General features: G+C 40.2%; 1 protein-coding gene across 2 annotated transcripts; it reads right to left on the reverse strand.

Moving 5' to 3' along the window:
• Window positions 1-667: 667 nt before the first annotated feature.
• Window positions 668-25,965, reverse strand: LOC5513487 (catalase). Of its 2 annotated transcripts, none has more exons than XM_048722880.1 (14): window positions 25,807-25,965; window positions 23,861-24,143; window positions 22,751-22,881; window positions 22,457-22,507; window positions 20,046-20,225; window positions 19,768-19,878; window positions 13,356-13,436; window positions 12,280-12,432; window positions 11,007-11,142; window positions 6,060-6,139; window positions 5,404-5,457; window positions 4,747-4,854; window positions 4,344-4,412; window positions 668-1,252 (listed from the first exon to the last, which is right to left on the reverse strand). In XM_048722880.1, the coding sequence occupies exons 1-14, from the start codon at window positions 25,861-25,863 to the stop codon at window positions 1,217-1,219; spliced, it is 1,530 nt and encodes a 509-aa protein (XP_048578837.1). In that variant the 5' UTR covers window positions 25,864-25,965; the 3' UTR covers window positions 668-1,216. The 2 variants fall into 2 exon arrangements, with proteins under 2 accessions (XP_048578837.1, XP_048578836.1); XM_048722879.1 differs by having other exon boundaries at window positions 668-1,255.
• Between the last annotated feature and the right edge of the window lie 148 nt (window positions 25,966-26,113).

Here is a 26,113-nt window from a genome sequence, read left to right on the forward strand (position 1 = left end):
CCCGAAAACAGTAATTTTCGAATAAGTAAACTGGCAGAGCCGGGAAGCCGGCGGGAACTTGAAGAAATGTAATACAAAGAATTATGTCGATAGCTTTCCCAAATAAGCCAATGTAAAAAGACGCTTTCCCACACTTGGTATGTCGCTAGGAGGATAATATGGCGACTGCTAGTAGATGTAGAGCAGTGGCGACTGCCACAAGTCTAGGCTGGCATTGACTTTAACTACAAAATAATGTAGACCGGAGTAACAAATCAATAAAGATTAGTTTTCTGAGTGATATATATTGACAACACTTAAGATCAGTTAGCACAATTATCATTAGCGCCATCGGAGAGCACCTTGTAAACAGTGCTCAAATCCCTAGCGATGCCTCGCTCGATTGATCACAAGACAAAGTAAATGTCGGTGAACCTCAGAGCAGCACTAGCGAACAGGGTGGTCAAACAATGGCAGGTTTGCTGCACTAGAGGTGTTAACTAATCATTCGCTAACAATTGTTTATTACTTTTTGCAATAAATAATTATTTCCATTGTGATCGCAGATAGTAGTACTTGATCACCAATTCATGAAATGGTACCAAGCGATATCAACTGTTATCATTACTCATTGGTAATCAATGTGTACGCTGGGAAGATAGAGAGGTGGACACTAGAAAACCACCCGTTTAATCATTCACACTGAACAGTTTATTAAGCATACATAAAATTGGAATCACGACACAGACAAGTCCATTTCTAAAGATTTCCAATCTGACAATCAGATATGCCCTTTTCAAATGTTATAATCCTGGTTTAGAACACGCTACGATCACTTGCTGTGTTTATACTCTTGTGTTCATCATATGTTCACTGATACACAGCATCACTACAGCGTCAGTGATTTCCTGTCTAACCTGTTTCAAATCACGTTTTCATCCTGTCTAACCTCTTGTCAATCACGTGTTTATCATTTGTACTGATAATGATACTAATGTATCACTACAACAACAATTATTTCTTGTTTAACCATTTTGAAGCCAAGTGTTCATTCTTGTTTAACCTGTTTTTTTATCACGTGCTCGCCACATGCAATCGCCACACCACTAAATGGCTACACTACACAGACACGAGGAAGACCAGACACGGGTATCGTGAGGCCAGAAGTACCATAACCATTTACGTCTACCGTTTGCTGTTGTTTAAGAACACGTCACGTGAAGTGCACGTGAATAACTCAGAGGGCGGCGTGTGCTGCGACCGAAGACGCACTCTTCTGAAAGGAAATAATATGCACCACGTAAGCGGACGTGAAAGATACACAACGAAGCAACTCCCTGTTGTGAAAAAGAAAAGGACTGGAGAGGGGCGGAGGGGGGGGGGGGGGGGGGGTGGCCAAATGATATTCTTCCCTGGTATGGCTGTTCATGATATTGTGCGATCCTGGAGTTCAGCAAGGAAATAAAAAAACTACTGACACTGACGTTACTTGTGGCGCATCATTGTTGCGTTGCGCGTTGTGCATTGATGTTGCTTATTTATGACGCGCCACAACTTGTTGCACGCTGATTTTTTAAGACTTTTAGAAATGGCGGCCGCTGTTGCACAACAAAAGCACTCAGTGTTTTACTCTGTTGATCGATTCAATCTTATAGCTATAGCTTTCCCGAGTCGGCGAATAGAAATGAGCGCTTTCTCACTCCTGGCATTTTGTGATAAAATTCCTGCTGACAGAGACGTTCTAAATACAGTAGGTGAGATAAATCAAAGGCGATAAAATTCCTGCTGACAGAGACGTTCTAAATACAGTAGGTGAGATAGATCAAAGGCGATAAAATTCCTCCTGACAGAGACGTTCTAAATACAGTAGGTGAGATAGATCAAAGGCGGGAATGTATGCTAAGTAAATTGCTAATTCTTGCAAGTTTTCATAGAGACAGTGTGTGATTGGATAAGATGGATCAAAGGCGGGATTGTATATGGCTACGTAATTTGCTTATACTTGCAATAGGTTTTCATGCCTATTACTTCAATCTGGAAATCAAAGTCAGCCTATAATCATTAATGTAATTATCTTTTTTAATCATCGTGTTTTGACGTCAATTCTGCGAGTAACGCGAGTAGTCCAGCAGTCCAGAGTGTGAGGCAAAGCAAACGAAAGGTGAACTGTAATAACCATCAAACTACAAGAATTTCGGCCCTAAACCATCAAAAAGATAATAAAGCCTTTTGTCAAGTCCCAAGGCTCTGAATCACACTTTCATTTGAAATTACAAGTTGAAAGTGCTCTGAATCACACACTTTCATTTGAAATTACAAGTTCAAAGAGCTCTGAATCACACACTTTCATTTGAAATTACAAGTTCAAAGAGCTCTGAATCACACACTTTCATTTAAAATTACAAGTTCAAAGTGCTCTGAATCACACACTTTCATTTGAAATTACAAGTTGAAAGTGCTCTGAATCACACACTTTCATTTGAAATTACAAGTTCAAAGAGCTCTGAATCACACACTTTCATTTTAAATTACAAGTTCAAAGTGCTCTGAATCACACACTTTCATTTGAAATTACAAGATAAAAGTGCTCTGAATCAAACACTTTCATTTGAAATTACAAGTTCAAAGAGCTCTGAATCACACACTTTCATTTGTAATTACAAGTTAAAAGTGCTCTGAATCACACACTTTCATTTGAAATTACAAGATAAAAGTGCTCTGAATCACACACTTTCATTTGAAATTACAAGTTCAAAGAGCTCTGAATCACACACTTTCATTTGAAATTACAAGTTCAAAGTGCTCTGAATCACACCCTTTCATTTGAAATTACAAGTTCAAAGTGCTCTGAATCACACCCTTTCATTTGAAATTACAAGTTCAAAGTGCTCTGAATCACACACTTTCATTTAAAATTACAAGTTCAAAGAGCTCTGAATCACACACTTTCATTTGAAATTACAAGTTGAAAGTGCTCTGAATCACACTTTCATTTGAAATTACAAGTTGAAAGTGCTCTGAATCACACACTTTCATTTGAAATTACAAGTTCAAAGAGCTCTGAATCACACACTTTCATTTGAAATTACAAGATAAAAGTGCTCTGAATCACACCCTTTCATTTGAAATTACAAGTTCAAAGTGCTCTGAATCACACCCTTTCATTTGAAATTACAAGTTCAAAGTGCTCTGAATCACACACTTTCATTTGAAATAACAAGTTAAAAGTGCTCTGAATCACACACTTTCATTTGAAATTGCAAGTTAAAAGTGCTCTGAATCACACACTTTCATTTGAAATTACAAGTTAAAAGTGCTCTGAATCACACACTTTCATTTGAAATTACAAGTTAAAAGTGCTCTGAATCACACACTTTCATTTGAAATTACAAGTTAAAAGAGCTCTGAATCACACACTTTCATTTGAAATTACAAGATAAAAGTGCTCTGAATCGCACTTTCATTTGAAAAATACCAGTTAAAATTGCTCTAAATCACACTCTTTCATTTGAAATTACAAGTTAAAAGTGCTCTGAATCACACTTTTATTTGAAATTACAAGTTAAAAGTGCTCTGAATCACGCTTTCATTTGAAATTACAAGTTAAAAGTGCTCTTCCGAAGCTAAAGTATGGATAAGACCACATCGACATGGAGGAAATAGGAAAGGCAGTACTGAAGTCGATAAATTCAATTCCATTTTACTGTCAAACGGCAAATGGTAAGACAGAACGAATGTCGAATAAAAAGTGGAACAAAAAGATGGCAGTGGGTTTGAGCACGAAGCGAACGGTTACATTGAAAGTGGCAGGGTGAACCTTAGATTCTCTTCGCTCGACAACAGAAACTTTGGCACGGATAAATTGGAAAGTGGAAAAGTGGGTTTGAGAAATACAAGGGTGATATCAAGCGATAAGGTACACTTGCGTCCACGTGAAAACTGACCGTAACAGTGGTGAATAAGTATTGTATGATTGATACACCGTTTGCCGGCATTTACAGCTAATGGCGTGTAACTTCGACTGCTTGCAAGCGTTTATAATAAGGTCCAGGGTTAGCGCAAGTGCCTCTATTCATAGCAACTATTAAAATACCATCAAGGAACAATTCTCGAGAAATCTATCCGTGCTTCTAAAGGTTACTTTAAAAGTACATCTGAAGATAGTAAAATCTTTATTTTGTAATAAAAAATTGCGGTACTAGCTTCTAAACTCACAATTGATTAATTTAATAATCATACATTTGTATACCCCCATCTATAAAGCTCCTGCCACCCCCCCCCTTCCCCCACAAACACAAATACCCGCCTGTCTCTTATGTCTTATTATTATCCACTTACTTGACGTCTTATTATTATCCACTTACTTGATGTTTTTGCAGCTCTCGCGCAATTCCATTTCCGAAGTCTGGGTGAACCTTAGTGAATTGTTGCACCTGGAATAAAGAGGGAGATAGTTTAGAGCAGATACTGGGGGGTTATTGGATGAATTAGCCCTTTAACTTTATCAAACAGTCTGATTGTTACCAATCTTGAAGAAATAATTACTGCAGACCTGTGCTTCATTGTAAGACGCTCAGCATTACCCCAGCCCCTCCCCCTTCACGCAAAATGTAAATAAAACAGTATCAATAACAACAACAACAATAACAATTATAATGACGCTGATATCAATAATAATAACTATAAATAATAATGATAATAATAACGATTATGGTGACGATGACAATGATAATAAAGATTATTATACTAGATAAAGGATTCACTTACGCATCGTTTTTGGATAAAGTCCTTGGCGTCCTTCACGTGGCCAGCGATGTTCTTTACTAGCCGCATGCGCTCTTCATCATTTAACACTTTAGTCCAAAAGGTCGTCACCTGAAGATGGGGAAAAATTGGATGGACTCCTCAAAAGAAAGGTGACGGGAGAAGGAAGGGTTCTGTGGCACCACGAAGAGGGATTTGAATGGCAGAAGGGAAGGGAAGGGGAAAGGGGGAGGGGTATCACCCTTGGGGTGGTCAGAGGAAAACAGAAATCTTTTAAGAGTTGGGGAAAGGATCTAAGAAGCCTAGAGGAGTAGAATTTAGGTGCGTGTAAGGGTTACTATATCATATACTCATAGAAGCCTTGTCCAATAATCAGATTTTATAAATCTTCACAAGATGTCTATAATTGCGCTGAAAGCCCCTGCCCACTATCCCCTTACCCCTCAGCAAATCCTGGCTATGCACATGGATAGATAAATTAAACTCTTGGGTAAGGTGCAACTTGGGAAAATCCTATCCCCATACACGATGCGTCAGCAATGATGGTACTATTTTAACATGCTTCATCTTGTGGTCAACCAAGCCATCCTAGACACAATTAGCACCTCTTGCATTGGGTTTGAGAAACATTATTAGGTATGTAGATAGGTGTAACCATACTTGGGTAAAATTGTCATCATCAGCACTGTTGTAGCGGGCGCAGTCCCCAGAAACCTGGGCAAACATAATAAAAGGTTAAAAATTGCGTTATGCATCAGAAAAAGGCCAGCCATGACGTCATTTTACACGCCCTAAAGGATCTATACATCTACCATATTCAAGCTATTCTACTTGTGCAATCGACTGTTCAATTTGCATGAGGATTGTTGAAGTTTTCTTGCGGACAGACTGTAGATGGTTAAGTTTCCTTGAGAATAAACTGTTAAATTTCCAAGCTTTATAGGAAGCCAGTCAAGACACCACATTATGCTTTCACAAGAGTTCTCAATAACCAAAGGGGTCCCAGTAGTCTTGTTTTCTGCTCCAATTGGTGACTTCCAATATTTAATTGTTCATGTCCAAGAAGGGGAAGGGGACGCATATATGGGAAGGCACTTGTTTGTTCAAATCTGTCAACGACAAGTAAACATTTTCCCAGAACCATATTTTGTTACTGCATGTGCTTCTAACATGCATTCCTCCTCATCTTTGAAGTCCATTGAGGGCATTTAGGCAGGGCGCTTATTCGGGTGTGTGCTTATTCCTATTTTCCTTCTAATGTGAGGCACTTATTCAAGCAATTAAAGTACTCATAAAACCTCACTACATTTACGCACAGTGAATTGAGAAGGGGAGTACTTGGCCACATCATCCATGGGGCCCGAGAAGCTGTTGGGGAAGTAGTTAGGGGCACCTTCTAAAGAAAAGGGAATAAAGTATTTTAGTGAATGTTTGTTGTTTTGCAAATTGCAATAAATGTAACTCCCCTTTTCACAACTATGATCTATGAATTGTTGTTGAGTTTCAAGATTGAGTTGCATTGCCCTGATTGTTTAATGTCTGGGGTCTATCCCACTAGAGTTCATTACCCTGATTGTCAAATGTCTGGGGTCCATCCCACTGGAGTTCATTACCCTGATTGTCAAATGTCTGGGGTCTATCCCACTGGAGTTTATTACCCTGATTGTCAAATGCCGGGGTCTATCCCACTAGAGTCCATTACCCTGATTGTCAAATGTCTGGGGTCTATCCCACTAGAGTTCATTACGACCCTGATTGTCAAATGTCTGGGGTCCATCCCACTAGAGTTCATTACCCTGATTGTCAAATGTCTGGGGTCTATCCCACTAGAGTTTATTACCCTGATTGTCAAATGTCTGGGGTCCATCCCACTAGAGTTCATTACCCTGATTGTCAAATGTCTGGGGTCTATCCCACTAGAGTTTATTACCCTGATTGTCAAATGTCTGGGGTCTATCCCACTATAGTTCATTACCCTGATTGTCAAATGTCTGGGGTCTATCCCACTAGAGTTCATTACCCTGATTGTCAAATGTCTGGGGTCCATCCCACTAGAGTTCATTACCCTGATTGTCAAATGTCTGGGGTCTATCCCACTAGAGTTTATTACCCTGATTGTCAAATGTCTGGGGTCCATCCCACTAGAGTTCATTACCCTGATTGTCAAATGTCTGGGGTCCATCCCACTATAGTCCATTACCCTGATTGTCAAATGTCTGGGCCCATCCCACTAGAGTCCATTACCCTGATTGTCAAATGTCGGGGTCCATCCCACTAGAGTTCATTACCCTGATTGTCGAATGTCTGGGGTCTATCCCACTAGAGTTTATTACCCTGATTGTCAAATGTCTGGGTCCATCCCACTAGAGTTCATTACCCTGATTGTCAAATGTCTGGGCCCATCCCACTAGAGTCCATTACCCTGATTGTCAAATGTCGGGGTCCATCCCACTAGAGTTCATTACCCTGATTGTCAAATGTCTGGGGTCTATCCCACTAGAGTTCATTACCCTGATTGTCAAATGTCTGGGGTCTATCCCACCAGAGTTCATTACCCTGATTGTCAAATGTCTGGGGTCTATCCCACTAGAGTCCATTACCCTGATTGTCAAATGTCTGGGCCCATCCCACTAGAGTCCATTACCCTGATTGTCAAATGTCGGGGTCCATCCCACTAGAGTTCATTACCCTGATTGTCGAATGTCTGGGGTCTATCCCACTAGAGTTTATTACCCTGATTGTCAAATGTCTGGGTCCATCCCACTAGAGTTCATTACCCTGATTGTCAAATGTCTGGGCCCATCCCACTAGAGTCCATTACCCTGATTGTCAAATGTCGGGGTCCATCCCACTAGAGTTCATTACCCTGATTGTCAAATGTCTGGGGTCTATCCCACTAGAGTTCATTACCCTGATTGTCAAATGTCTGGGGTCTATCCCACCAGAGTTCATTACCCTGATTGTCAAATGTCTGGGGTCTATCCCACTAGAGTCCATTACCCTGATTGTCAAATGTCTGGGGTCTATCCCACTAGAGTCCATTACCCTGATTGTCAAATGTCGGGGTCCATCCCACTAGAGTTCATTACCCTGATTGTCAAATGTCTGGGGTCTATCCCACTAGAGTTCATTACCCTGATTGTCAAATGTCTGGGCCCATCCCACTAGAGTCCATTACCCTGATTGTCAAATGTCTGGGGTCTATCCCACTGGAGTTTATTACCCTGATTGTCAAATGTCTGGGCCCATCCCACTAGAGTCCATTACCCTGATTGTCAAATGTCTGGGGTCTATCCCACTAGAGTTCATTACCCTGATTGTCAAATGTCTGGGGTCCATCCCACTGGAGTTCATTACCCTGATTGTCAAATGTCTGGGCCCATCCCACTAGAGTCCATTACCCTGATTGTCAAATGTCTGGGGTCCATCCCACTAGAGTTCATTACCCTGATTGTCAAATGTCGGGGTCCATCCCACTAGAGTTCATTACCCTGATTGTCAAATGTCTGGGGTCTATCACACTAGAGTTTATTACCCTGATTGTCAAATGTCTGGGCCCATCCCACTAGAGTCCATTACCCTGATTGTCAAATGTCTGGGGTCCATCCCACTAGAGTTCATTACCCTGATTGTCAAATGTCGGGGTCCATCCCACTAGAGTTCATTACCCTGATTGTCAAATGTCTGGGGTCTATCCCACTAGAGTTCATTACCCTGATTGTCAAATGTCTGGGCCCATCCCACTAGAGTCCATTACCCTGATTGTCAAATGTCTGGGGTCTATCCCACTAGAGTCCATTACCCTGATTGTCAAATGTCTGGGGTCCATCCCACTAGAGTTCATTACCCTGATTGTCAAATGTCTGGGGTCTATCCCACTAGAGTCCATTACCCTGATTGTCAAATGTCTGGGGTCTATCCCACTAGAGTTCATTACCCTGATTGTCAAATGTCTGGGGTCTATCCCACTAGAGTTCATTACCCTGATTGTCAAATGTCTGGGGTCTATCCCACTAGAGTTCATTGTCCTGATTGTCAAATGTCTGGGGTCCATCCCACTAGAGTTCATTACCCTGATTGTCAAATGTCGGGGTCTATCCCACTAGAGTTCATTACCCTGATTGTCAAATGTCTGGGGTCCATCCCACTAGAGTTCATTACCCTGATTGTCAAATGTCTGGGGTCTATCCCACTGGAGTTCATTACCCTGATTGTCAAATATCTGGGGTCCATCCCACTAGAGTTCATTACCCTGATTGTCAAATGTCGGGGTCTATCCCACTAGAGTTCATTACCCTGATTGTCAAATGTCTGGGGTCCATCACACTAGAGTTCATTACCCTGATTGTCAAATGTCTGGGCCCATCCCACTAGAGTTCATTACCCTGATTGTCAAATGTCTGGGCCCATCCCACTAGAGTTCATTACCCTGATTGTCAAATGTCGGGGTCTATCCCACTAGAGTTCATTACCCTGATTGTCAAATGTCTGGGGTCCATCCCACTGGAGTTTATTACCCTGATTGTCAAATGTCTGTGGTCCATCCCACTAGAGTTTATTACCCTGATTGTCAAATGTCGGGGTCCATCCCACTAGAGTTCATTACCCTGATTGTCAAATGTCTGGGGTCCATCCCACTATAGTTTATTACCCTGATTGTCAAATGTCTGGGGTCTATCCCACTATAGTTCATTACCCTGATTGTCAAATGTCTGGGGTCTATCTATCCCACTAGAGTTCATTACCCTGATTGTCAAATGTCGGGGTCTATCCCACTAGAGTTCATTACCCTGATTGTCAAATGTCTGGGGTCCATCCCACTAGAGTTCATTACCCTGATTGTCAAATGTCTGGGGTCCATCCCACTAGAGTTCATTACCCTGATTGTCAAATGTCTGGGGTCTATCCCACTGGAGTTCATTACCCTGATTGTCAAATGTCTGGGGTCCATCCCACTAGAGTTCATTACCCTGATTGTCAAATGTCGGGGTCTATCCCACTAGAGTTCATTACCCTGATTGTCAAATGTCTGGGGTCCATCCCACTAGAGTTCATTACCCTGATTGTCAAATGTCTGGGCCCATCCCACTAGAGTTCATTACCCTGATTGTCAAATGTCTGGGCCCATCCCACTAGAGTTCATTACCCTGATTGTCAAATGTCGGGGTCTATCCCACTAGAGTTCATTACCCTGATTGTCAAATGTCTGGGGTCCATCCCACTGGAGTTTATTACCCTGATTGTCAAATGTCTGTGGTCCATCCCACTAGAGTTCATTACCCTGATTGTCAAATGTCGGGGTCCATCCCACTAGAGTTCATTACCCTGATTGTCAAATGTCTGGGGTCCATCCCACTAGAGTTCATTGTCCTGATTGTCAAATGTCTGGGGTCCATCCCACTAGAGTTCATTACCCTGATTGTCAAATGTCGGGGTCTATCCCACTAGAGTTCATTACCCTGATTGTCAAATGTCTGGGGTCCATCCCACTAGAGTTCATTACCCTGATTGTCAAATGTCTGGGGTCTATCCCACTGGAGTTCATTACCCTGATTGTCAAATGTCTGGGGTCCATCCCACTAGAGTTCATTACCCTGATTGTCAAATGTCGGGGTCTATCCCACTAGAGTTCATTACCCTGATTGTCAAATGTCTGGGGTCCATCCCACTGGAGTTTATTACCCTGATTGTCAAATGTCTGTGGTCCATCCCACTAGAGTTCATTACCCTGATTGTCAAATGTCGGGGTCCATCCCACTAGAGTTCATTACCCTGATTGTCAAATGTCTGGGGTCCATCCCACTAGAGTTCATTACCCTGATTGTCAAATGTCTGGGCCCATCCCACTAGAGTTCATTACCCTGATTGTCAAATGTCTGGGGTCCATCCCACTGGAGTTCATTACCCTGATTGTCAAATGTCTGGGGTCCATCCCACTAGAGTTCATTACCCTGATTGTCAAATGTCTGGGGTCTATCCCACTAGAGTTCATTACCCTGTTTGTCAAATGTCGGGGCCCATCCCACTGGAGTTTATTACCCTGATTGTCAAATGTCTGGGGTCTATCCCACTAGAGTCCATTACCCTGATTGTCAAATGTCTGGGGTCCATCCCACTGGAGTTCATTACCCTGATTGTCAAATGTCTGGGGTCCATCCCACTAGAGTTCATTATCCTGATTGTCAAATGTCTGGGGTCTATCCCACTAGAGTTCATTACCCTGATTGTCAAATGTCGGGGCCCATCCCACTGGAGTTTATTACCCTGATTGTCAAATGTCTGGGGTCCATCCCGCTGGTAGTTGGCAACACGGGTCCTGAATGGACAGTTGACTGGAAGCTGGGTGTAGTTTGTGCCAAGTCGGTGAAGGTGGGTGTCATGGTAGGAAAACAAGCGACCCTATAGAAATAGAGGCAAGACATAGTTAAAGAGTATCTGTCAGTCAACATTTTGTCATCTGGCTGCAATTATCAAGTGTGTGAAAGAATCATCAACCGATATTGCAAAAATTTTGATTTAATTTGGTCAATGTATAAATAATTTTCTTCAACTTTTCTTCTTCTTTCAGTATATCATTTTTTCGTATATATTCAACTATTTGAGCAAATAAAAAATGGGGGTAACCGACTTCGTTTTTCTGTCATAGCGATTTTAAGTAAAAAACGTGCACCTTTTGCTTTGTTTTCTTGTACAACTGTGGCACTCGCTTGCACTTAATACCGGAATATTCGAACAAACAGCGCGGGCCACTATGCGCAGAAGTGGTGCGCAGTGCAATTCAAAAGAATTACCTTAATTATAAGTAAACAGTGTATACAATCAAAAGATCAATTATTTTCTTTGGCACCTTTTCATCATTTTTATACATGCCTTACAGTACTCCTCATGCCTTACATTGTTGTTGTTATACATCACATATTTTGTGATGTTTGTTGCTTGTTATTATCATTGTTGTTGTTATACATCACATATTTTGTGATGTTTGTTGCTTGTTATTATCATTGTTGTTGTTATACATCACATATTTTGTGATGTTTGTTGCTTGTTATTATCATTGTTGTTGTTTTACATCACATATTTTGTGATGTTTGTTGCTTGTTATCATCATTGTTGTTGTTATACATCACATATTTTGTGATGTTTGTTGCTTGTTATTATCATTGTTGTTGTTATACATCGCATATTTTGTGATGTTTGTTGCTTGTTATTATCATTGTTGTTGTTATACATCACATATTTTGTGATGTTTGTTGCTTGTTATTATCATTGTTGTTGTTATACATCACATATTTTGTGATGTTTGTTGCTTGTTATTATCATTGTTGTTGAGCTCCTAGTTCCCAGACTTGTTGTCATTACTGTTTATTATGAAAAGTCTTTATATTGGTTGTTGTCATTATTGTTATTGTTGATTCTGTTGTTGTCGTTTGTTGTCATTATTATTGTTTATTTAGTGTTGTTGTTTGTTGTCATCATTGCTGTTTATGGGATTGTTGTTGTTTTTGCTGTTTGTTGTTGTGATATACCCCACCGTACCTGCAGCATCTTATCAGGGGAAGCCTCAATCCCTGGGACCATGCTAGCTGGGTTGAAGGCACTCTGTTCAATCTCCGCAAAGTAGTTCTTGGGGTTTCTATTCAGCACCATCTTTCCAACAGGGATGAGAGGGAACTCTGCATGGGGCCAGATCTGAAGGAGACAATAATTACCATTAATATAGTATTAATATAGTATATTATAATATTATATATATATATATATATATATATGGGGGCATGGGGCATTATATATATATATATATATAAATTACAGTAGATATTGCATGGGGAACTCTGCATGGGGCCAGATCTCTGAAGGAGACAATAATTACCATTAATATAGTATTAATATAGTATATTATAATATTATATATATATATATATATATATAAATTACAGTAGATATTGCATGGGGAACTCTGCATGGGGCCAGATCTGAAGGAGACAATAATTACCATTAATATAGTATTAATATAGTATATATATATATATATATATAATATTATAATATACTATATTAATACTATATATATATATAATATTATAATATACTATATTAATACTATATTAATGGTAATTATTGTCTCCTTCAGATCTGGCCCCATGCAGAGTTCCCCATGCAATATCTACTGTAATTTACTTTATCATTTGAAGGATGAAATTTCTTTGAAATTAATATCTCATTAAACCAAAATAAGTAAATAAATAAAACAAATAGATATTGAGAATAGTTTTGAATTACATGAATATGCCACTTACAGCGTGACAGATGCTACCATGACCATGTTAACAGTTCTGTAAATAAGCCAATGAGGATGTAAAAACTGTATCTTCATTGATATGAAATCACTAGCCAAAAGCATGCCGAGAAATGAGTGAGAGCACATCAAAGCATGACAGTATAGATGTTCATATCAATCTGAACCGATTAACAATGATACCTATTAATTAATTTAAAACTTGGTCTTGAACAGCATCACGCTATAAAAGGTTGCCTTTATTTATGTACTATAACAAGCTATAAGGCATATAGTACCTTACTAAGGAAAAGGTTTGCTACTGTTTGTGATTTACCTTGGTAAGGTCAAATGGGTTAAACCTGTGGCTCTCTGCTTCAGCAAATGTCATCACTTGGATGTACATGGTCCAAGATGGCTAGAAGAGAATGCGTACAGAAATGCTGTTTACAAAAAGTGGGTTATGTGTACAACTTTCTGTTTTAAGCATTTCCTGTAAACACTTCCTAGCATAGCACAGAATGTCTCATGATTCAGTAAAATCATTTTGTTGGCTCTTGTTATATTTGTTGTCAATCACTCCTATTCATACTTGAAGAGTTCCCCTTGGCAATGGTGTTATACTAAACAATGTTCCCCTCGGCAATGGTGTTATACTAACACAATGTTCCCCTTGGCAATGGTGTTATACTAACACAATGTTCCCCTTGGCAATGGTGTTATACTAAACAATGTTCCCCTTGGCAATGGTGTTATACTAAACAATTTTCCCCTTGGCAATGGTGTTATACTAAACAATGTTCCCCTTGGCAATGATGTTATACTAAACAATGTTCCCCTCAGCAATGGTGTTATACTAACACAATGTTCCCCTCGGCAATGGTGTTATACTAACACAATGTTCCCCTTGGCGATGGTGTTATACTAACACAATGTTCCCCTTGGCAATGGTGTTATACTAACACAATGTTCCCCTTGGCAATGGTGTTATACTAAACAATGTTCCCCTTGGCAATGGTGTTATACTAACACAATGTTCCCCTCGGCAATGGTGTTATACTAACACAATGTTCCCCTTGGCGATGGTGTTATACTAACACAATGTTCCCCTTGACAATGGTGTTATACTAACACAATGTTCCCCTCGGCAATGGTGTTATACTAACACAATGTTCCCCTTGGCAATGGTGTTATACTAAACAATGTTCCCCTTGGCAATGGTGTTATACTAAACAATGTTCCCCTTGGCAATGGTGTTATACTAACACAATGTTCCCGTCGGCAATGGTGTTATACTAACACAATGTTCCCCTTGGCGATGGTGTTATACTAAACAATGTTCCCCTTGGCGATGGTGTTATACTAACACAATGTTCCCCTTGGCAATGGTGTTATACTAACACAATGTTCCCCTCAGCAATGGTGTTATACTAAACAATGTTCCCCTTGGCAATGGTGTTATACTAACACAATGTTCCCCTCGGCAATGGTGTTATACTAACACAATGTTCCCCTTGGCAATGGTGTTATACTAACACTATGTTCCCCTTGACAATGGTGTTATACTAACACAATGTTCCCCTCGGCAATGGTGTTATACTAACACAATGTTCCCCTTGGCAATGGTGTTATACTAAACAATGTTCCCCTTGGCAATGGTGTTATACTAAACAATGTTCCCCTTGGCAATGGTGTTATACTAACACAATGTTCCCGTCGGCAATGGTGTTATACTAACACAATGTTCCCCTTGGCGATGGTGTTATACTAAACAATGTTCCCCTTGGCAATGGTGTTATACTAAACAATGTTCCCCTTGGCAATGGTGTTATACTAACACAATGTTCCCCTCAGCAATGGTGTTATACTAAACAATGTTCCCCTTGGCAATGGTGTTATACTAAACGATGTTCCCCTCGGCAATGGTGTTATACTAAACAATGTCCCCTCAGCAATGGTGTTATACTAAACAATGTTCCCCTCGGCAATGGTGTTATACTAACACAATGTTCCCCTCAGCAATGGTGTTATACTAAACAATGTTCCCCTCGGCAATGGTGTTATACTAACACAATGTTCCCCTCAGCAATGGTGTTATACTAACACAATGTTCCCCTCAGCAATGGTGTTATACTAAACAATGTTTCCCTCGGCAATGGTGTTATACTAAACAATGCTTCCCTCGGCAATGGTGTTATACTAAACAATGTTCCCCTTGGCAATGGTGTTATACTAACACAATGTTCCCCTCAGCAATGGTGTTATACTAAACAATGTTCCCCTTGGCAATGGTGTTATACTAACACAATGTTCCCCTCGGCAATGGTGTTATACTAACACAATGTTCCCCTTGGCAATGGTGTTATACTAACACTATGTTCCCCTTGACAATGGTGTTATACTAACACAATGTTCCCCTCGGCAATGGTGTTATACTAACACAATGTTCCCCTTGGCAATGGTGTTATACTAACACTATGTTCCCCTTGACAATGGTGTTATACTAACACAATGTTCCCCTCGGCAATGGTGTTATACTAACACAATGTTCCCCTTGGCAATGGTGTTATACTAAACAATGTTCCCCTTGGCAATGGTGTTATACTAAACAATGTTCCCCTTGGCAATGGTGTTATACTAACACAATGTTCCCCTCGGCAATGGTGTTATACTAACACAATGTTCCCCTTGGCAATGGTGTTATACTAACACTATGTTCCCCTTGACAATGGTGTTATACTAACACAATGTTCCCCTCGGCAATGGTGTTATACTAACACAATGTTCCCCTTGGCAATGGTGTTATACTAAACAATGTTCCCCTTGGCAATGGTGTTATACTAAACAATGTTCCCCTTGGCAATGGTGTTATACTAACACAATGTTCCCGTCGGCAATGGTGTTATACTAACACAATGTTCCCCTTGGCGATGGTGTTATACTAAACAATGTTCCCCTTGGCAATGGTGTTATACTAAACAATGTTCCCCTTGGCAATGGTGTTATACTAACACAATGTTCCCCTCAGCAATGGTGTTATACTAAACAATGTTCCCCTTGGCAATGGTGTTATACTAAACGATGTTCCCCTCGGCAATGGTGTTATACTAAACAATGTCCCCTCAGCAATGGTGTTATACTAAACAATGTTCCCCTCGGCAATGGTGTTATACTAACACAATGTTCCCCTCAGCAATGGTGTTATACTAAACAATGTTCCCCTCGGCAATGGTGTTATACTAACACAATGTTCCCCTCAGCAATGGTGTTATACTAACACAATGTTCCCCTCAGCAATGGTGTTATACTAAACAATGTTTCCCTCGGCAATGGTGTTATACTAAACAATGCTTCCCTCGGCAATGGTGTTATACTAAACAATGTTCCCCTTGGCAATGGTGTTAAACTAAACAATGTTCCCCTTGGCAATGGTGTTATACTAACACAATGTTCCCCTCAGCAATGGTGTTATACTAACACAATGTTCCCCTTGGCAATGGTGTTATACTAAACAATGTTCCCCTTGGCGATGGTGTTATACTAAACAATGTTCCCCTTGGCAATGGTGTTATACTAAACAATGTTCCCCTCGGCAATGGTGTTATACTAACACAATGTTCCCCTTGGCGATGGTGTTATACTAAAAAATGTTCCCCTTGGCAATGGTGTTATACTAAACAATGTTCCCCTCAGCAATGGTGTTATACTAAACAATGTTCCCCTCGGCAATGGTGTTATACTAAACAATGTTCCCCTCGGCAATGGTGTTATACTAACACAATGTTCCCCTTGGCGATGGTGTTATACTAAACAATGTTCCCCTTGGCAATGGTGTTATACTAAACAATGTTCCCCTCAGCAATGGTGTTATACTAAACAATGTTCCCCTCGGCAATGGTGTTATACTAACACAATGTTCCCCTTGGCAATGGTGTTATACTAACACAATGTTCCCCTTGGCAATGGTGTTATACTAACACAATGTTCCCCTTGGCAATGGTGTTATACTAAACAATGTTCCCCTCGGCAATGGTGTTATACTAACACAATGTTCCCCTTGGCAATGGTGTTATACTAAACAATGTTCCCCTTGGCAATGGTGTTATACTAACACAATGTTCCCCTTGGCAATGGTGTTATACTAACACAATGTTCCCCTTGGCGATGGTGTTATACTAACACAATGTTCCCCTTGGCGATGGTGTTATACTAAACAATGTTCCCCTCGGCAATGGTGTTATACTAACACAATGTTCCCCTCAGCAATGGTGTTATACTAAACAATGTTCCCCTTGGCAATGGTGTTATACTAAACAATGTTCCCCTCGGCAATGGTGTTATACTAAACAATGTCCCCTCAGCAATGGTGTTATACTAACACAATGTTCCCCTTGGCAATGGTGTTATACTAACACAATGTTCCCCTTGGCAATGGTGTTATACTAACACAATGTTTCCCTCGGCGATGGTGTTATACTAACACAATGTTCCCCTCGGCAATGGTGTTATACTAAACAATGTTCCCCTTGGCAATGGTGTTATACTAACACAATGTTCCCCTCGGCAATGGTGTTATACTAAACAATGTTCCCCTTGGCAATGGTGTTATACTAACACAATGTTCCCCTTGGCGATGGTGTTATACTAACACAATGTTCCCCTTGGCAATGGTGTTATACTAACACAATGTTCCCCTCGGCAATGGTGTTATACTAACACAATGTTCCCCTCGGCAATGGTGTTATACTAACACAATGTTCCCCTTGGCGATGGTGTTATACTAACACAATGTTCCCCTCGGCAATGGTGTTATACTAAACAATGTTCCCCTTGGCAATGGTGTTATACTAAACAATGTTCCCCTCGGCAATGGTGTTATACTAAACAATGTTCCCCTTGGCAATGGTGTTATACTAAACAATGTTCCCCTCGGCAATGGTGTTATACTAAACAATGTTCCCCTTGGCAATGGTGTTATACTAAACAATGTTCCCCTTGGCAATGGTGTTATACTAACACAATGTTCCCCTCGGCAATGGTGTTATACTAAATGTTCCCCTTGGCAATGGTGTTATACTAAACAATGTTCCCCTTGGCGATGGTGTTATACTAAACAATGTTCCCCTTGGCAATGGTGTTATACTAACACAATGTTCCCCTTGGCAATGGTGTTATACTAACACAAAGTTCCCCTTGGCGATGGTGTTATACTAAACAATGTTCCCCTTGGCGATGGTGTTATACTAAACAATGTTCCCCTTGGCAATGGTGTTATACTAACACAATGTTCCCCTTGGCAATGGTGTTATACTAAACAATGTTCCCCTCAGCAATGGTGTTATACTAACACAATGTTCCCCTCGGCAATGGTGTTATACTAACACAATGTTCCCCTTGGCAATGGTGTTATACTAACACAATGTTCCCCTCGACAATGGTGTTATACTAAACAATGTTCCCCTTGGCAATGGTGTTATACTAACACAATGTTCCCCTTGGCGATGGTGTTATACTAACACAATGTTCCCCTTGGCAATGGTGTTATACTAACACAATGTTCCCCTCGGCAATGGTGTTATACTAACACAATGTTCCCCTCGGCAATGGTGTTATACTAACACAATGTTCCCCTTGGCGATGGTGTTATACTAAACAATGTTCCCCTTGGCAATGGTGTTATACTAAACAATGTTCCCCTCGGCAATGGTGTTATACTAAACAATGTTCCCCTTGGCAATGGTGTTATACTAAACAATGTTCCCCTCGGCAATGGTGTTATACTAAACAATGTTCCCCTTGGCAATGGTGTTATACTAAACAATGTTCCCCTTGGCAATGGTGTTATACTAACACAATGTTCCCCTCGGCAATGGTGTTATACTAAATGTTCCCCTTGGCAATGGTGTTATACTAAACAATGTTCCCCTTGGCGATGGTGTTATACTAAACAATGTTCCCCTTGGCAATGGTGTTATACTAACACAATGTTCCCCTTGGCAATGGTGTTATACTAACACAAAGTTCCCCTTGGCGATGGTGTTATACTAAACAATGTTCCCCTTGGCGATGGTGTTATACTAAACAATGTTCCCCTTGGCAATGGTGTTATACTAACACAATGTTCCCCTTGGCAATGGTGCTATACTAAACAATGTTCCCCTCAGCAATGGTGTTATACTAACACAATGTTCCCCTCGGCAATGGTGTTATACTAACACAATGTTCCCCTTGGCAATGGTGTTATACTAAACAATGTTCCCCTCGGCAATGGTGTTATACTAAACAATGTTCCCCTCGGCAATGGTGTTATACTAACACAAAGTTTCCCTCAGCGATGGTGTTATACTAACACAATGTTCCCCTTGGCAATGGTGTTATACTAAAACAATGTTCCCCTTGGCAATGGTGTTATACTAACACAATGTTCCCCTTGGCGATGGTGTTATACTAAACAATGTTCCCCTTGGCAATGGTGTTATACTAACACAAAGTTTCCCTCAGCAATAGCATTTTCATTACAAAGTTCGACATGACGGAAAAACATGGCATGACATTTCTAGTAAGCCCATTTCACATCTAATAAGGGGGGGAATTTATCTATCTACTTCGTGAGTAATAGCAAACAAAATGATCAAATGTGACTTTTTTTTAAATTGATGCGACTTTTTGTAAAGTGTCATTGAAGTTTGAGCTTTTTGTCACTGAGCTAATACATAGTGCAAGGATGATGGCAATGGCACTATGCTTACAAAGTTCCCCTCAGCAATGGCATTATAAAGATCCCTATTGCTGTAGTCTGGGTCGGTGCCTGCAAGCTCTGTAGCTCTCTCGACTGGGCAATTCTTGATTCCCTGGTCCGTCTACAAAATAATAATAAGAAACTAACAATAACAATAATAGGTTTAGTAATAGCAATAGCTATAATAATAATAATAATAATAATAATAATAATAATAATAATAATAATAATAATAATAATAATAATAATAATAATAATAATCTCACCCCTTCTAGGTGACCTCCGTACCTTCACATGGAACTTGCAGTACACAGCCTTCCCCTTGCTGTTCACCATCTTGAAGGTGTGGCTTCCATAGCCGTTCATGTGGCGGAACCCATCAGGGATGCCTCGGTCACTGAACAGGAAAGACGTCTGGTGGGTGGTCTCAGGACGAAGAGTGATAAAGTCCCAAAACATGTTGGCATCCTGAGGAGATGAGGAGTTGTATGATTGTTTGGTAATTATTTCATTATAATGGTAAAGTAGTGATGACAGTGGTTATGATAGTGGTTATTATATAATAATGATGCTGATAATGATACAGTAGTAATGATTCTGATGACTCCATGCGTGCTACTGCTTGCCACTTCGCAAAATGCAAATTCCTTCCCCATGTGGTGAATTCTATTGCTAACTATGTTTGCCACGGTGGTAAATGTCTGTTTCCTATACTCGTGAATTTTGAATAACAATCTTTCACCTTGAAATCTTATTTCTAATACATCAAGATAACGTACTGTTTCCTATGTAGTTCCGGGTAGCATAATATTTTAACAAAGAGGATAATTCTTGAAATCTTCAGTTACTATTGGTTACCATATTGTTACTACAGTATATTTTGTGGGCACTTAATTTTGCAAAAAAAGGATTGGATATTTTGTGACATTTTGCGATTTAGGTGCAAAATCATTTTAAATTTCTCAAAATTGTCAAAAACGCATTTCTCCGAGAATTTGATTAAGGTGGTGCGCGGAGGTTGTTTTGGCTAAACAGCTTTTACTAAGTTCCCTATATTAGACTCATTTTTGACTCGATTTTCGTGAATTTTTCAGATTTTATTAATACATTTATGCTTTGTCAGATCCCGCAAGATTCACACTATTTTTTTTCATGCAAGGTAAATGAAAGAAATATTTTTATATTAAAATAAAAATATCAAATTTTTGCGATGAATTTTTTTCTAAATTCACAGTAACACCTAACAATACTACAGTTTGAAGCACACAAATTTTTGGCTTAAAACTGTGCAACTTTGTCACATGTGAAACAAGCAAGGCAGCTATCGTCGATTACCATGTGTGACACTAGCGTGGACTTTGTTTGAAGGGCGTTCAGATACTCAAATTTTGATTCTAATTTCTCATAAACGCAGGTTCGACATACAACTACATCAAGCAAGTATTTTCGGTAAGGCCTATTTTACCAATAGAGTCGGGTAATAGTTTGGAAGATGAGCGGGTTGCGCTTAAATGTTGAAAAGGAAAAATTCTTTAGTTTTCAAATCATCTTAACAAAAATACTCTCGAATTGACTCTCTGAAATTTATTCTTGTGCAAAACTGGTTCTCTTGCCCCTCTCACACAAGTTGCCTTAGGGTTTGGACTAAGCAGGGGTTGTAAATTCGGGGATGGATCTTGGTAGGCAAGAGTGCATTTATTTTTTCAAACATTGCGAGGACAATTTTGGCATGAAATAAAGATTCATCAATCGCGAAGTTTGACAGGTCAGTTTTAAGCCAAAAATTTGTGTGCTTCAAGTTGGAATATTGTTAGGTGTTACTGTAGATTTAGAAAAAAATTCATCGCGCAGATTTCAAGATTTTTACTTTAATATAAAAATATTGCTTCCTTTTAACTTGCATGACAAAAAATAATTTGATTTCCAAGAAGAGTGAATCTAGTGGAATCTGATAAAGCATAGATGTATCAATAAAATCTGAAAAATTTACGAGAATCGTGCCAAAAATGAGTCTTCTGTAGGGAACATAGTGCATAAGCTGTTTAGCCAAAACAACCTCGGCGCGCCGCCTTAAACATTACAACAAAACAAAACTGTAGAAATCATATTGTGCTTGATGCTATTTTCTAAGACATTAATACTGTACATCAAAGCTGTGGCACAAAAGTTAAGAATCATAAGTTCTTAATCGTCTTGGTCTTGGTCGTCATTAAAAAAATAAACTAACAAAATGGAAAGAATATTGAATTTTGCTATACCGGCATTAAAGTTTGTAGGAATAGGATTTCACTGGGCTTAAATGTTGCGAAATTAAAGAGACCAATAAGGTATTTTGATTAAATTGGTCACTATAGTGTCTCAGTTGTGGCTAATTCCCCATAAGTGGCTAATTCCTTTGGCTTAAAATTAGCCACAGTAGCTTGTGCCCTCAAGATCCTAGTGCACACAGAGGATGACATGATAATAATAATAATCACCATAAAGATAATGATAATGATAACAATAACGATAATGATAATGGGAATGTTAATGATAATGGTTAAGATGGTAATGATAATAATAATAGTTGAGATGATAATAATTATGATAATGGTTGAGATGGTAATGTTAATGATAATAGTTAAGATGATGGGTGGTTAATCGCAATGAAAATGGTGGGAAATAGCCCTAATGAAGAGGATGACACAACCAAACCTCACCTTCAAATGTGTAACAGGATTTCTCTTCTGTGTATGAATAAAACTGGGGAACTGTAAATACAGTATAATTAGTAATTAGTTAATATGATATAGTAAAGTAATAAAAAATAAGATTAAAACAACAATCGACAATCTACAAGAAGCAAAGTAAACACGTGAAATGTGTGTGACAGTTTAAATTCACAGGGAAATCAAGCTTATTTACAATGTTTATTTAACAGAATTGTATTGTTTATTTACCAGAATTGTATTGTTAATGTATTGTTAATTTACCAGAATTTATTGTTTATTTACCAGAATTGGGTCCCGGATGAAGAAGATAGGGGTGTTGTTTCCGACAAGGTCCCAGTTGCCCTCATCTGTGTAGAACTTCATGGCGAAACCACGGGGATCTCTGGCTGTATCAGCACTTCCAGCCTCACCACCTATCAATACAAACACCAGTATAAACACACCCACACCCACCACCTTATCAAAACAAACAAGCCCTACAATTTGAATACAAACATCAGTATTAACACTCCCACATCCACCACTTATCAATACAAACAAACCTCACAATTTGAATACAAACATCGGTATTAACACTCCCAGATTCACTATCTTATCAAAACCAGCATCAATATCAACAGTTAATCTTTGTAATGTTATCAAAACAAACATACAGTAAGTATCAACACTCCCAGTCCAAACACCAATATTAACACTCCTAGTCTCAAAACTTTATCAAAAAGCCTCACCACCATATTAAAATAAACACCAGTATCAACACTGCCAGCCTCAAAACCTTATCAAAACAAACAGTTTTATCAACACCCCTAGTTTCACCCTCTTATTGAAAAAAACAAGCCTGACGACTTTATTGAAAGAAGTCCAAACCCCACCACCCCACCACCCCACCACCTCACCACCCCACCACCCCACCACCTCACCACCCCACCACCCCACCACCCCACCACCCCACCACCTCACCACCCCACCACCCCACCACCCCACCACCCCACCACCCCACCACCCCACCACCCCACCACCCCACCACCCCACCACCCCACCACCCCACCACCCCACCACCCCACCACCCCACCACCCCACCACCCCACCACCCCACCACCCCACCACCCCACCACCTCACCACCCCATCACCCCACCACCCCACCACCCCACCACCTCACCACCCCACCACCTCACCACCCCACCACCCCACCACCTCACCACCCCACCACCCCACCACCCCACCACCTCACCACCCCACCACCCCACCACCCCACCACCCCACCACCCCACCACCCCACCACCTCACCACCTCACCACCCCACCACCCCACCACCCCACCACCCCACCACCTCACCACCCCACCACCCCACCACCCCACCACCTCACCACCTCACCAAAACAATCCCTTACCCACAGTGGAGAACCTGACCAGACATGGAGTCTTTTTCCCAACAGTTTCAAAGATCCTGGCCTTGCAGTACTTAGTGATATCATTGGTAACCTCAAAGTACCCAAAGGCACCGCCGCCCTTGGCATGGACGACTCGCTCAGGGATCCTCTCATGGTCAAAATGAGACATGACGTCCATGAACTGGGTGTCTTGCATAAGGAGGGGTCCGCGGGGGCCAGCCGTCATGCTGCTTGTATTCGTGTCCACAGGGATACCAGCACTGGTGGTCAGGCCTGCCACATTCTGAGGTACAAACAAACACAATCAATACAATGCTGTTAGGCTAGCCGCATTCTAAGGTACAAACAAACATGATCAATACAATGTTGTTAGGCTAGCTGCATTTTAAGGTACAAACACACATGATCAACACAATGTTGTCAGGCTAGCCCCATTCTAAGGTACAAACAAACATGAACAATACAATGTTGTTAGGCTAGCCGCATTCTAAGGTACAAACAAACACGATCAATACAATGCTGTTAGGCTAGCCGCATTCTAAGGTACAAACAAACACGATCAATACAATGCTGTTAGGCTAGCCACATTCTAAGGTACAAACAAACACGATCTAGGCTAGCAACATTCTAAGGTACAAACAAACACGATCAATACAATGTTGTTAGGCTAGCCGCATTCTAAGGTACAAACAAACACAATCAATACAATGTTGTTAGGCTAGCCGCATTCTAAGGTACAAACAAGCACGATTAATACAATGCTGTTAGGCTAGCCGCACATTCTAAGGTACAAATAACCTGAGTATCAGGCCCTCCTATGTTTCTATCGACAAGGGCCTGATACAAGTACTGTTCGAATCGCATGTTCTCATGTCGGATTCCGGCATGGCTCCTGATTGCTCAAAAAAACAAAGGGTACTCGAATAGGACGCGCTGATTGGTTCAGCTATATATAGTAACCTAGCCCATCGACTGCTCGTTCTCAGAGTAATGGCGGACTCCAAAAGTACTTTTGACCTGGTGTTAGCAGAATCAGAGAAATCGTTTTCTATAACATTAAAAAAAATTATTTTCCTGTCTTCATTTTCTTCGGAAAAAATTCCGCCTGATACTCAGGTTATATGTTCAAATGTTTTGCCAAGGCCGGTCATTGCTTGTGTTTATTTCTCATTTGTATTGTTTTTCAAAGCGAAGATCTACTACTAATATCAGAGGTGCTGGATTCATAGAAGCTGCTTAATACTAGAGACATCATTAGTCGTAGCTATAAAATTTGTTTTTAGTTATAAAATTTTTAAACATGAATTGACTGATGTGACATGGCCAAAAACTCACAATAAGACTTTCCAGATCTTAAATTGTACAAAATGTAGATAGTTTACAAGAATATATTTCCTAAAAACAAATAGGGAAAAGCTTTAAATTCATGATAAGTAGCAGAAGAACACATGCAGCAATTAACTGTTGTCGATATGATAAGAATTGTGAACTATGTTATCCAGTAAACACAACCAACAACAACAATATGATCTCCCTCCATGGTGGTTCCGCTAATGAACCGTCAGAGATAATATATAACAAAAAACAAATCAATCGCCTTTATTGTTTTAATAGAATGGGTTATATTTTTATTGACTTAAAAAAACATCATGTTTTTCGTGAAAGAACGGCAGAGAGATCTTTGGAAGCTCTTGACTTTATAAAATGGCTAAAATCAAAAACACACTTTGTTGATTGAGACTAATTTTGATATATAACTTTAGTATACATGGCATTATAGATAGTTGATACCTTTATTCATCATTTAGGGGGGAAAGTTGGAATTGCATAACAAATATCCTATTATTCACACATCAGCCAACAAAACTGCAACGAAGCAAGACACAACGGAACGAACCACAAACTTTTATAAAAAAACACGGTCAAACAACAACAAGAACCCCTACCGATTGAGATTTAGCATAGTCAGACAGCTGCTCCGAGGCCTTGCATTTGGACGCCATGTTCAAAGCAAACTCAGATGTTTTCCACAGAAAAAATGGATTCGGCCGACTTTCTCCTTGCACGACGATCAGAGAAGGAAGAGGTCAACGATCACGTGACTTAGGCGAAACGGCGTGGTGGGGGTCCTGTGGTAAGACTGTGTCTGCTTGCTTCAATTTCTCTCTTTTTTTTTCATTTATACACATTTAACCCCCCATCTAAAACATCTGTTTCATAAATCCTACAGCACTGATCAAGAATATAAAAACC

Source organism: Nematostella vectensis, chromosome 15 (assembly GCF_932526225.1).
Source record: "Nematostella vectensis chromosome 15, jaNemVect1.1, whole genome shotgun sequence".
NCBI classification, from domain to species: domain Eukaryota; kingdom Metazoa; phylum Cnidaria; class Anthozoa; order Actiniaria; family Edwardsiidae; genus Nematostella; species Nematostella vectensis.

Bases quoted from the DNA above. Each gene is read 5' to 3' on its own strand.
- LOC5513487 (XM_048722879.1), bottom strand. From the start codon at position 25,863: ATGGCGTCCAAATGCAAGGCCTCGGAGCAGCTGTCTGACTATGCTAAA. The intron at 19,879-20,045 runs GTACGGAGGTCA...ATTATTTTGTAG, and splicing joins ACTGCAAGTTCCATGTGAAG to ACGGACCAGGGAATCAAGAA. The intron at 12,433-13,355 runs GTAAATCACAAA...TGTCTCCTTCAG, and splicing joins ACCCATTTGACCTTACCAAG to ATCTGGCCCCATGCAGAGTT.